Consider the following 13,085-nt stretch of genomic DNA (forward strand, 5'->3'; position numbering starts at 1 on the left):
CTTTTTAAGGAAAGAAAATACACATTGGTCTGTATTTTCATATCCATATTCTGCATTTGGATTAAGAAAGATTATCTTGCCAAATTGCTTGATTTGTGTTTGTAAAATTATGACTTTTGGGAATCTGTAATATTTTCTTTGTACAGTACCTATTCAGGGATATTCAGAAAATTTTTATGACTTGAGTTCAAGTGTAATCAGGTGCCAACTGTTGAATAATTTTATGTGTAAAGTGATTATTAATCATTAGTCCAATTTCCTGAAGTAACCATGTAATTCAGATTTGCAAGTAACTGGAGACAAGGGCCCCAGTGCTATCTGCTAAGGGAGCAGGTAGACTCAGCTGGGGATTCTTTGGTGTCTACTTCAATGAAAATAGTGCCGATTGCTACCTCTCCAGAAAGGAGTGGACACCAGCAAGCACAAGCTAGCACTTCACCTTCACAGCCAAACTTCTTAAAAGAGTTGCCTACACTCACTCTCAGGCTAAAGTCACCAGTTACCCGTTTGCCTCTAAATTGCATTAACATTATTTAGTCCTCATCCTGCCACCCCCATTCTTTCCCTGGGCTTTGATGACAAACTTCAGTGTATGAATCTACCTGTCACTTGAAATACATTTATTTCTATAAGACTTCTTACTTTTTTTGTCTTTGGCCCAAACCAAAGGTCTAAGGGTCAATGGCAAGTGTCATATAAGAATTTATTATATAGACTTAAAAACATTGTTTCAAGAAGTGCATGTTTCTTATAATATTTTAATATAGAATATATATATACAGCAAATATATACTTTCCTTTAAGTGTCTCTCCCCCGCACCCCCAGCCCAGGTAACCAGTTGTTCTTGAATCTGTCCATTTGTCATCTCCACTGATTCTATTTGAGTCCAAGTCATCCTCTTCTCCCCTGTGAATTCCTGCAACCAACTTCTCATTTTCTCTCCCTATAGGTGACTTTGAAAATACACATCCGATCTCAATCCTCCCCTGCTTTAAAATCTTCAGTGGCTTCCTTGTGATTAGGATGAAGTGCAAACACCTTAACTTGGTCTAGCTGGGATTCTCCCCCTTGGCTGTACACTGGAATCAGCTGGGGAGCATTAAAACTTGACTGACATCCAAGTCTTACCACCAGAAATCGAGTTGGGAGCCATGGCCCTTTTCCAGCATATATATTTAAAGTTCCCCGGTTGATTTTAGTGTGAATCCAGGGAACTACCAGCCTAAAGGCTTGATCATTCTTTGCATTATCCTCACCACCTCTCCAGTTCCAACCATTTTCCCACTTAGCACCCCACATCCAAGCCACATGAACGGTATTTCAGTTTTTCTAAAGCACACTGCTCCTCCTGCCCTTCTGATTTGAACCTAAAGCTCAGTTGTTTCGGGGACTCCTGACCCATTTTATCGCGACCGTCATAATTCATCACAGTGACGTTATTTAACGTTCCATAAATGAGTAAATAAATTCTATTTCATAATATATGATTATGTGATGAATTTCCTTTGAAGTACTTCTCTCCCGCACCTTATTTCACACTACTGCGGTTTGCAGAAACACATCTGGACCCGTCTTTAGAAATACTCTTCAGGTCCTGCGATATGTTGGATTTGAAGGCGGCGCCAGATCGCTTTCCTTTCAGGGTTTGTTTTCATCTGGGCGGAGAGGTGGGTGCACTGCTTCATCAGGTCCGTCTCCGCCTCGCCCAGGCCCCGGTGCTGACCGTGCGCGCAGAGCGGGACGCAACATTCTGGAAGCAGGGTCTGCCTCCACTCCCGCAGACCCCAGCCCGGCTATCCGGGCCACGCGGTGAGTCGCTAGTGGATGAACTGCTTTTACACGGACAAAAAAAAGAGGCAACAGCTATCGCAGTCCAGAAGTACCCGTTTGCCCATCCCCTTCCCGACAGTCAAAGGGCCCACGCTTATGCGACCTCCGGAGAAAACTGTGGGCCGGAGAGGGTAGTGGGGGTGCGGTGGGGGGGGGGTGGGGCGGCGCCAGGCTGCAAGCCGCCTCGCTGCTGCCCGGATATCCGGCTTGGACCCACCGCCCCGCTCCCCCGCCCGGATATCCGGCGTGGCCCTGCTTCTTGGCCGGTGGTGGCCATGGCGTTGTGCCAGGCAGTGGGCTGCGGGAGTTCCTTGTTCTGGCCTCGCGTGTTGCTCTTCGGAGACTCCATTACGCAGGTACCGCTGCCCCGGGCTCCCCGAAGAAGCCTGGGCGCGTCCCCGTGCCGCACTCCCGCCACGTCCTCGGGCCTCCCGGTCCCCGCTCTGGCCCTCAGATGGCTCCAGGTCTGCCTCCTCGCCTGCGCTCTGTGGCCCCGCGGGTCCTCGGGGTGCCCACACGCCCCGGGCCCGGTTCCAAATCGCAGTCTCCTGGCTCTCCGCACTCCTTCGCCCCACCCCAGTTCTGCCTACTCAGTCCGGTCTGTTCGTCACGAGACTCGAGGCCACATTTCTCTAGAATGCCCCGGTTTCCCCACCCTAAGTGAGGCCGCCCTCAGGCCGAGCTCCAGCGAGCATCTTTCTTATGACGTCCCCAGCCTTCCGTCACGCGCTTGAATGAACGTCGTGTCCCCGGCGTCTCCAGTTTCCCATAGTAATATCCTGGCTGTAGTTCTTATTTTTAGGTGTTAATAGCTACGGGGATAATGATGTCGTCTAGGCGGTACTTTCTCCTCCGTATTCTTTTGGCGTTGTGGATCCCTGGTTGACAGCTGAGGAGAGCAGGTGTAGGAAGTGAAGTGACGTGTCCAAGCCATGTCCTGGGAGTGACAAAGCCAAACTCAGTTCCGTTGCTCTTTCCATTTTGCGACATTTTCCACGGATGTCGCGGATTTCAGGATGACCTCGTTGGTACAAGTTTAGGGACAGTGTTTTCATTTTAGTGTCGTCCTCCTCACTGGCTGTTGTTTTTCAAGAAATGTGGTGTAGTCCCTCACAAACACCAACAATCATTTGTACTTTGTGTCAGACCCCGAGCCTAGTGTTGCTTTAGCCCGGGGAAGATGCCTCCAGAGGCGCCCAGACCTTGGTGGCTGAATCACTTCCTGCAGTTTCTGTGTAGTCTGTTCCCTCCATTCAAAAACTCTTGGAAGCAGTTCACCTCTGCTTCCTCTGGTGGAGCAGGTTAGGCAGTTAATGGCTGATCTTGAAGATAAAATGCCTCCAAGACTAAAGTTAAAAACGTTTTTACCCAAGATCATTTCATCTCACATGAAGGAAGAATTATTGGAAATATATGTTCTTATTTCAGGGAGGGAGTAAATCTTAAAAATTACTTAATTGTGTTTCTTTCATTTTTTTAACATTCAGATGTGAGTTTCTTAACCATTTTTTTGTTATGTGTTTATCCCTATAATTGGTAATGTTAATTATAGAAATCTGGAGCAATAAGGGCTTTCCATTTCCATGGGAATATATATCAAAGATGTTCATCCTGAGTTCTGTAATTAATAAAGCAGCCAATTTCCTTATTTTTTCAACTATTAAGAGGTATTGGCATGGACTTCATTTCCTAATGAACACAGTTGATTTTATCTCTTGTATGTAAAGTTTTAAAGTAGCTTTTCTAGGTAACGGTTAATAAAATGTAGATGACCTGTTCGAAGCCAACTTATAGGAGAAAAAAATACACTACTTATTTCTACAATGCTGCTGGGGTGTAGGTATGGTAATCCCTAAAGTGACCTCCCCTAAGCAGATTACTTGATGAAGGCCAAGAAGGCAGGGGGTACAAAGAGAAAGCAAAAGGGGAATGGCTGATCTAAACTTCCTCACTATAAATGTTTCCCCTCCACTGATAAGTAATAATGGGCTTCTCTTTCTTCAGTTTTCTTTTCAGCAGGGTGGATGGGGAGCATCACTGGCTGACAGGCTGGTCAGGTGAGAATAGTTTGATTGATACTTGTGTTTATTGATGGAAAATGTAATTGTATCTCAGGAAAAGAGAAAGAACGAGGGTGACGTAGACATTTTCCAGTCTTAAGTTCCTCCCTTACTCATCTTTGCTTGCCTTTCTTAGTCAGGATAAGGGGAGGGGAGCAAAGGAGGAATGACAGGCACTCAGGCTTCAGTGCAAAGGATTTTGCCACCCTGTGCAATCAAGCTGGAAAAATTGTAAAAAAAATTATATATATATGTGTGTATATTTATATATATAAAATAGAGGTTTGGATAAAAAAAATCCAGCTATTCACCACCTAAAGAAGACAGAAGTTCTTTTCCAGTTATTATTATGGTGGGTATGAGTAGTGAGTTCAACTGGAAAAAACATATATATTTTCTCTCAAAGTTGGATTCATTTTTGGATGGAGGTTCCCCCCCCCAAATCATTTTGATCAAATCTGTCAGAAATAGTAATGATTTTGGTATTTTATTTGTTAAACTTAATTTAGGCATATGCTAATGAACTTGTTAAAAGGAAAAGAGAATTCATTTCAAGAAGTTAAAAATAAATATTTGGAAACGTTTTTCACATTAAAAACAGAAGACACATGCATTTGTTTATGGAGTATCAATATACTGCCTGTCAGAAATTTTGTCTTATTCTTTCTTTAGAAGAATAATAAGCTGGATGCACTGTGGGCTTATTATTTGATAATAGTTTTCTTCATCAGTATTAAATAACATCAAGAACATACATTTTAAATTATTTGGAAATGTGAAATATGTTTTAAATGTCTTTACTTCCTCGTTCATTTTTATTCCTAAAACTAGAAATGATAAAATTTGCATTCCAATTTTTTTCAATTCCCAGAAGTTTCTCATTTATATGGACTTAATCTAAAACATGAAAACATGATGTCATTCTTCAGATTTCTCTTCTGTAAAATGGGGGAATTAATAGCTGACTTTAATGAAAGCTTATTATGTGCCAGACACTGTGCCATGTATTCCCTGTGTATTATCACATTTCATCTTTACAGTACCCTGCAATGTAGAGTATTTTTATTCTCCTCATTTTATAATTGACAAAAATAGATGGAAAGAGGTTCAATAGCTTGCCCATGGCCACACAGCTAATGAGTGGCAGGTGGTATGGCTTCAGAGCCCATAGTATCCCCAATCTCGGGGGATAACAGGAGTGCCTGCTTCCATAAGATTGTTGGGAGAATCGGATAAGCTAATCTGTATTTGCTTGTCAAGTTCCTGGAACATAATAAGTGCTCAATAAAGATTAGCTTTATTTTTAGTAATCCAATAACTAATTGGTTCATTAATCTTTTCTGAACAAATAAAAGATGCTGCAGTGAAAAGCTGAGTAATTACTCAGCCTGAAAAACTCCAGGCATTTCACATGTTTCATCATTCATCACTTTTAGTCCTAAAATCTTGTCAGAAATGACAGGTTATAGGTATGCTTACTAAAGACCACTTAGCTAGAATCCAGTTATTTTTCAGAATTCAAAGTAATTGTGAGAAAAGAGAAGGTTAGAGACAGTCTATACTCTGTTATGACTTATTTATATGACTTTGTAAAAGCATCTTCACAACTCAGTGGCTGCTGAATGACCTCACCCAGGAGGCCATACCTGAGCATGCTTCACCCCCATTCGGGGTCTGCCCTCAGCCTTCTGGGCTCAGAAACACTGAGAACCCCGCCCTCTCCCTAGGTACACTCACATCAGTGAAGCTAAGGGAACCATTTATAAACAAAAATTCCACAGGTGAACAAAATATGGAATGATCAGCTAGAATGGAATCCTCACACTGGCTTACCGAGCACATGTTCTTCCTATAGTCAGTCTTTAAATATGTTAATATTTAAAGTGAATTTTTTTGCATTCTGTGCATCTGCTTCACCCATCTCCTCAACCCTGAAATGATTTAACCTAATTTCCAAGTTTGAAAGTTGTTAGGGGGACTCTTATTGGAATTATCCCTTGTACTGCCGGTATACGTATTAATGACGTTTAAAATACATACGATTTGTACAATCCTTATCCCACAGTAACATCTTTAAGTTTTAAATTTTTAAAGCAGTTTCATTGAGATGCATTCACACACCATGTACTCTGTGCAAAGTATACAACAATGGCTTGCAGTATAATCACAGAATTGTACATTCATCACCACAATCAATTTTAGAACGTTTTCATTACTCCGAAAACAAAAACCCCATATACCTTATCCCCCACTATATTGATCCTTAGCATTGGTGTGGTATATTTGTTACAGTTCAGGAAAGAATATTAAAATATTACTGTTAACTATAGTCCATATTGTGCATTAGGTGCATTTTTCCCCATATACCACCCTTTTAATTCCTTGTAATAGTGATGTACATTAGTTCTAGTTCATGAAAGAACATTCTTATATTTGTACCATCAGCCACAGTCGTCATCCACAACAGGGTTCACTGTGTTAATACAGTCCATGTTTTATCCTTTAGCTTTCCTTCTAGTGACATAAACAGCCCTTAACTTCCCCTTTCAACCAGTCATGTGCGTAATTCATTGCTGTTAATTATACTCACAATAATATGCTATCATCTCCTCTATCCATTTCCAAACATTTACAATCAACCTAATTAAAAATTCTGCACAATTTAAGCATCAGCTCTTCATTCTCTACCCTCGTTCTGTCTCCTGATATCCTATACACTAGGTATTACCTAGTGTATCCTATACACTAGGGAATAACTCCATGAATTTGCACATTAAAATTAGTTTGTATTAGTGAGTTCATACAATATTTGTCCTTTGTCTGGCTTGTTTCACTCAATAGACATCTTCAGGTTTCCTCCATGATATTGCATGCATCAACACTTCATTTTTTCTTTCACCTGAATAATATTTCATCATACATAGATGCCACATTTTGTTTATCCATTTTTCAGTTGATGGACACTTGGGTTGTTTCCATCTTTTAGCAATTGCTGCTGTGAACATCAGTGTGCAAATGTCTGTCTGCATCCCTGCTTTCAGTTCTCCTGAGTATATATCTAGTAGCTGGATTGCGGGATCATGTGGCAATTCACTACTTGACTTCCTGAGGAACCACCAAACTATCTTCAACAGCAGCTGTACCGTTCTGCATTCCTACCAGCTGTGAATAAGTGTTCCTGTTTTTCCACATCGTCTCCAACACTTGTAGTTTTCTGTTTTCTTAATAATGACCAAGTACATGTGAAATGATGTCTGATTGTGGTTTTGATTTGCATTTACCTAATAGCTTGTGATGTTGAGCATCTTTTCATGCGCTTTTTTAGTCATTTGTATTTCCTCTTTGGAAATTGTCTATTCAAGTCTTTTGCCCATTTCTTAATTGGGTTGTTTGTCTTTTTATTGTTGATTTGTAGGATTTCTTTATGTATTCTGGATATTAAACCCTTACTAGAGATGTGGTTTCCAAATATTTTCTCTCATTGAGTAGGCTGCCTTTTTACTTTCTTGATAAAGTCTTCAGTTTTGAGGAGGTCTCATTTATCTATTTTTTTCTTTTGTTGCTTGTGCTTTGGGTGTAAAGTCTAAGAACTCATTACCTACCACAAGATCTTGAAGATGTATCCCTACATTTCCTTCTAAGCGTTTTATGGTTCTTGCTCTAATATTTAAGTCTTTGCTGCATTTTGAGTTAATTTTTGTATAAGGTGTGAGATAGGAGTCCTCTTTTATACTTATGGATATGGATATCCAGTTCTCCTAACATCATTTGTTGAAGAGACTGTTCTGTCCCAGTTGAGTGAACTTGGCAGACTTCTCAAAAAATCGATTGACTATAGATTTGAGGGTCTGTTTCTGAACTCTAAATTCGATTTCATAGATCAGTATGACTGTCTTTATGTCAGTACCATCCCATTTTGACCAGTGTAGTTTTGTAATATGCCTTAAAGTCAGGAAGGGTGAGTCCTCCAACTTGACTCATCTTTTTCAAGATATTTTTTGGCTATTCGAGGCCCTCTTCCCTTCCAAATAAATTTGAAATTGGATTTTCTGTTCCTGTAAAGTAGGATGTTAGAATCTTGATTGGGATTGCATTGAATCTGTGAATGAATTTGGATAGAATTGACATCTTAACGATATTTAGTCTTCCAGTCCATGAAAACAGAATGCCCTTCCATTTATTTAGGCCTTCCTTTATTTTTTTACTTTTTTATTTTTTTTAAGCAATGTTTTGTAGTTTTCTGTGCACAGGTCTTTAACATCCGTGGTTAAATTTATTCCTATCTGTTTGATTCTTTTAGTTGCTATTGTAAATGGAACTTTTTTCCTGATTTCCTCCTCAGATTGCTCATTGCTAGTGTATAGTAACACTACTCATTTTTGCATGTTGATGTCGTATCCTACTTTGTTGAACTCATCTTATTAGCTCTAGTAGCTTTGTTGTAGATTTTTTGAGACTTTCTAAATACAGGATTGTGTCACTGCAAATAGTTCAAGTTTTACTTCTTTCCACTTTGGATGCCTTTTATTTCTTTTTCTTACTTAATTGCTCTAGCTAGAACTTCTAGCACAATGTTAAGTAGCAGTGGTGACAGTGGCTTGCCATTTAGTACGATGTTGGCTGTGGATTTTTCATATATGCACTTTATCAAGTTAAGGAAGTTTCCTTCTATTCCAATCTGTCTAAGTGTTTTTATCAAGAAAGGATACTAGATTTTCTCAAATGCCTTTTCTGTGTCAATGGAGATGATCATATGGTTTTTCCGTTTTGATTTGTTAATGTGGTTGGTGTATTACATTAATTTGATTTTCTTGCACTGAACTATACTTGCATACCTGGGATAAAATCCACTTGATCATGGTGTATAATTCTTTTAATGTGCTGTTGAATTTGATTTGCAAGTATTTTGTTGAGGGTTTTTGCATGTATATTCATTAGAGAGATTGGTCTGTAATATTCTTTTCTTTGTAGTATCTTTATCTGTTGGTATTAGGGTGATGCTAGCTTCATAGAATGAGTTAGAGTTCCCTCCTCTTCTTTTTTTTTTTTTTGAAGAGTTTGAGCAGGATTGGTATTAACTCTTCTTGGAGTGAGTGGTAGAATTCACTTGTGAAGCCATCTAGTCCTGGGCTTTTATTTGTTGGGAGGTGTTTTTTTGTTTGTTTGTTTCTTTGTGTTTTTTTAAGGTGATTATCATTTTCTAAAATTCAATTTTATTGAGGTATATTCACATACTATACAGTCATCCAAAGTGGACAGTTATTCACAGTACCATCATATAGTTATGCATTCATCACCCCAGTCTATTTTTTGAACATTTTCTTTGTACCAGAAAAAGTGAAAATAAGAATAAAAAAATACAAATAAAAAAGAACACCCAAATCCCCAAATCATCCCCTCCACCCTATTTTTCATTTAGTTTTTTTGCCCCCATTTTTCTACTCATCCATCCATATACTAGATAAAGGGAGTCCGATCCACAAGGTTTTCACAATCACGCTGTCACCCCTTGTAAGCTACATTGCTATACAGTTGTCTTCAAGAGTCAAGGCTACTGGACTGCAGTTTGGTAGTTTCAGGTATTTACTTCTAGCTATTCTAATGCATTAAAACCTAAAAAGGGTTATCTATATAGTGCATAAGAATGCACTATGGCTCCATTTGGAATCTCTCAGCCACTGCAACTTTATTTCGTTTCATTCCGCATCCCCCTTTCGGTCAAGAAGTTGTTCTCAATCCCACAATATCGGGTCCAGATTAATCCCTGGGAGTCATATCCTGCATTGCCAGGGAGATTTACACCCTTGGGAGTCAGATCCTGTGTAGTGGGGAGGGCAGTGAGTTCACCTGCTGAGTTGGCTTAGCTAGAGACAGAGGGCCACATCTGAGCAACAAAGAGGTACTCGGGGGGAGACTCTTAGGCACAATTATAAGCAGGTTTAGCATCTCCTTTGCAGTAATGAGCTTCATGAGGGCAAGTTTGGTGATAAAGGGCTTGGCATATCAAACTGCCAGTCCTCAGTGTTTGTGAGAACATCAGGAACAATCCAGGTGAGGAACCCCAACACGTCTGCATTTTTCCCCAGTGTCTTGGGGTGGGGTGGGGGGCTGCATATATATTTTTATCCTCTGTCCACATTACTTTGGAATGTGTGTCTATTTCACATGAACTTATGCACACTTACCAGGTCTCACTTCCTATTAAAAGTTCCATGTATTTATGGTATTTGAACAAACTATGAGTTACATTGTGTAGGAAATATAGATCTTGCACCAACTAAGCATCTCTTCCCTTGGTCTCACATGGAATTTGAAGTTTTAAAATGCAGTCAGTATTGTCCTTTATTTACCCTTTGGCCCGATTTGCCCTAGTCCTAACCACGTCTACTTCATTCATATCTCTAGTTGAAGTCTGGACTCTTTCAGCTTTTTTAACAGTTGCTATATGTGCTAATACTGACATTCATATCTGCTGAGTTCTAGCTCTGAGTTTCAGGTGTCACATAAATACCCAGAGTTCCAGGGATTGATCAGGTTATACATAAAGGGATCAGCCTCTCAGAATCTGGAGATAGCCATTACAATTCAGGAAAAGTTGTGACTGTTGTAAGAGCTTACAATCTAGGGACAGTTACTATAAGCGATACCCTGATAAGCTTTGCTCTCAGGTTCAATTCTGAGTTCACACATTGTAGTTAGTCCATATTGGTGAGGCATTATAGTGTTTGCCTTTGTTTCGGGCAAAATGCTGAACTCAAAATGCTGTCTACAGGATCCATTCACCTTGTTGAGTGTCTCACAGCTTCACTCCTCGCAGTTGCTCAATATTCCATTGTATTCACACATAACATATCACTATTCTGTTCCTCAGTCGATGTACCCTTAGGCCACCTCCACGCATTGTGGATCATGCATACTCTTTCCATAAACCCCACTGTGGAAATGTCCATTCATGTCCCTGCTCTCAGATCCTCCAGGTAAATGCCCCCCTAATGAGGTAGCAGGACCTTAAGGCACCCACATACTTAGCTTCATGAGGAACCACCCCATTGTCCTCCAGAAAGGCTATACCATTCTGCCTCCTAAACAACAGTAAATACGTTCATCCCTCTCTCCATGTTTTCATCAGGACTTTTATCCCTGTTTATGTTTTTCCATACAATTTTATAGAGCTATATTCACATATCATACAGTTATCCACAGTGTATAATCAGTTGTTCATGGTATCATACAGTTGTGCATTTATCACCACAGTCAGCACTTGAACATATTGATTACTATGGAAAAAAAAAAGTTTTTTTTTAATGAATAATAAAAAACATAAGAAAACTAATGTATCATACAACACAATGTAATAGTAGCATCAGACAACACCACCACTGCCAAGAATCGCATATCCCTTCTTTATTTCCCACACTCATACACATTTAGCTTTGATATATTGCCTTTGTGACATTTAATGGAAGCATGTTACAGTGTTACTGTTGACCATAGACTCCAATTTGTTTTGCTTATTTTTTTTCCCCAATACCATCCCCTTTCCAACATTCTGCATGGTTGACATTCATTTGTTCTCCCACATACAGGAACAGTTTTATATTTATATATTTAGTCACAATCGTTGACCTCTCCAGTTTTTGCTAAGTTAAAAAGTTTCAGTCTTTATCTTCTGTCTTTATCTCAGGTGTCATTCATGTCTCTAGCCTACTTCTTTCAGCTTTCCTCTTGGACATCTTTGTTCAGTGTACTTACAATATTGTGCTACCATCTCACAGTATTATGCTATCTGTTTCTGGATCTATACAGTCAAGCCTGCTGAACATTCTGCAGTCCTTCAGCATCAAGTGTCTGATTTCTACCCTCTTTCTATCTCCTGGTAGCCTGTGATATCACCTTTTAACCCTCAAGGTTTGCTCATTAATGTTAGATCATATTAGTTAGACCATACAGTATTTGTTCTTTTGTTTCTGGTTAATGTCACTCAACATAATGTCCTCAAGGTTCGTGCACATTATTATATCTTCCATGTGTTTGTTTTGTCTTACAACTACATAATAGTCCATCATGTGTGTATACCACAGTTTGTTTATCCACTTGTCCGCTGATGGACATTTGGGCTGTTTTCATCTGTTGGCTATCATGAATAATGCCACAGTAAACATTGGTTTACAAATGTGCATTCGTGTCTTAACTTTCAGTTCCTGAGTATATACCTAGTAATGGAATAGCTGGGTCATATGGCAAATCTATACTTAGCTTCCTGAGGAACTGCCATACTGTCTTCCAAAGTGGTTGCACCATTCTACATTCCCATCAACAGTGAATAAGTGTACCTCTTTCTCTACATCCTCTACAGCTTTTGTAATTTGGTGGGTTTTTTTATAATGGCCATTCTGGTAGGTGTGAGATGATATCTCATTGTGGTTTTGATTGCATTTCCCTAATAGCCAGTGAGGTTGAACATTTTTCATATGTTTTTGAACCATTGTATTTCCTCTTCAGAAAAATGTCTGTCTCTGTCTTTTGCCCATTTTTTAATTGGGTTGTTTGTCTTTCTGTTGTTGAGTTGTAGGATCGCTTTATATATTCAGGATATGACACCCTCATCTGATATGTGGTTTCCAAAAATTGTCTCCCATTGCTTTTTACTTTTCTGACAAACTCCTTTGATGTACAAAAGTATTTGATTTTGAGGAGATCCCAGTTGTCTCTTTGTTCCTTGGTTGCTCACGCTTTGGGTGTAAGGTCTAGGAAACCCACCTTCTATCACAAGATCTTTAAGAAATTGCCCTACATTTTCTTCTAAGAGTCTTATGGCCTTAGCACTAATGTTTAGGTCTTTGATCCATTTCGAGTTAATATTTGTATAAGGTGTGAGATAGGGGTCCTCTTTCATTCTTTTGGAAATGGATATCCAGTTCTCCAAAGGCCATTTATTGAAGAGGCTGCTCTGTCCCCATTGCTTTGGCTTGACTGTCTTATCAAAGATCAATTGTCCATAGATACGAGAGTCTATTTCTGAACACTCAATTCAATTCCATTGGTCGGTGTATCTATCCTTATGCCAGTACCATGCTGTTTTGAGCACTGTAGCTTTGTAATATGCTTCAAAGTCAGGTAGTGTGAGAACTCTCACTTCGTTCCTCTTTCTCAAGATATTTTTGGCTATTCGGGGCACTTTGCCCTTCCAAATA

The 13,085-nt window shown here is 39.6% G+C and overlaps 1 protein-coding gene across 5 annotated transcripts in view; it reads left to right on the forward strand.

Moving 5' to 3' along the window:
• The first annotated feature begins 1,707 nt into the window (after positions 1-1,707).
• Positions 1,708-13,085, forward strand: part of IAH1 (isoamyl acetate hydrolyzing esterase 1 (putative)) — a 36,296-nt gene continuing 24,918 nt past the window's right edge. Inside the window, exons 1-2 of one of the 5 annotated variants that reach the window (XM_037813474.1) lie at positions 2,040-2,187; positions 3,836-3,888. In XM_037813474.1, coding sequence (XP_037669402.1) covers positions 2,107-2,187; positions 3,836-3,888 — 134 coding nt within the window. In that variant the 5' untranslated portion in view covers positions 2,040-2,106. Of the gene's footprint in view, positions 1,811-2,039; positions 2,296-3,835; positions 3,889-13,085 lie in introns of those variants that run through there. The other 4 variants (XM_037813473.1, XM_037813477.1, XM_037813476.1 and 1 more) reach the window with 4 other exon arrangements.

This window comes from Choloepus didactylus, chromosome 20 (genome assembly GCF_015220235.1).
Source record: "Choloepus didactylus isolate mChoDid1 chromosome 20, mChoDid1.pri, whole genome shotgun sequence".
NCBI lineage: Eukaryota > Metazoa > Chordata > Mammalia > Pilosa > Megalonychidae > Choloepus > Choloepus didactylus.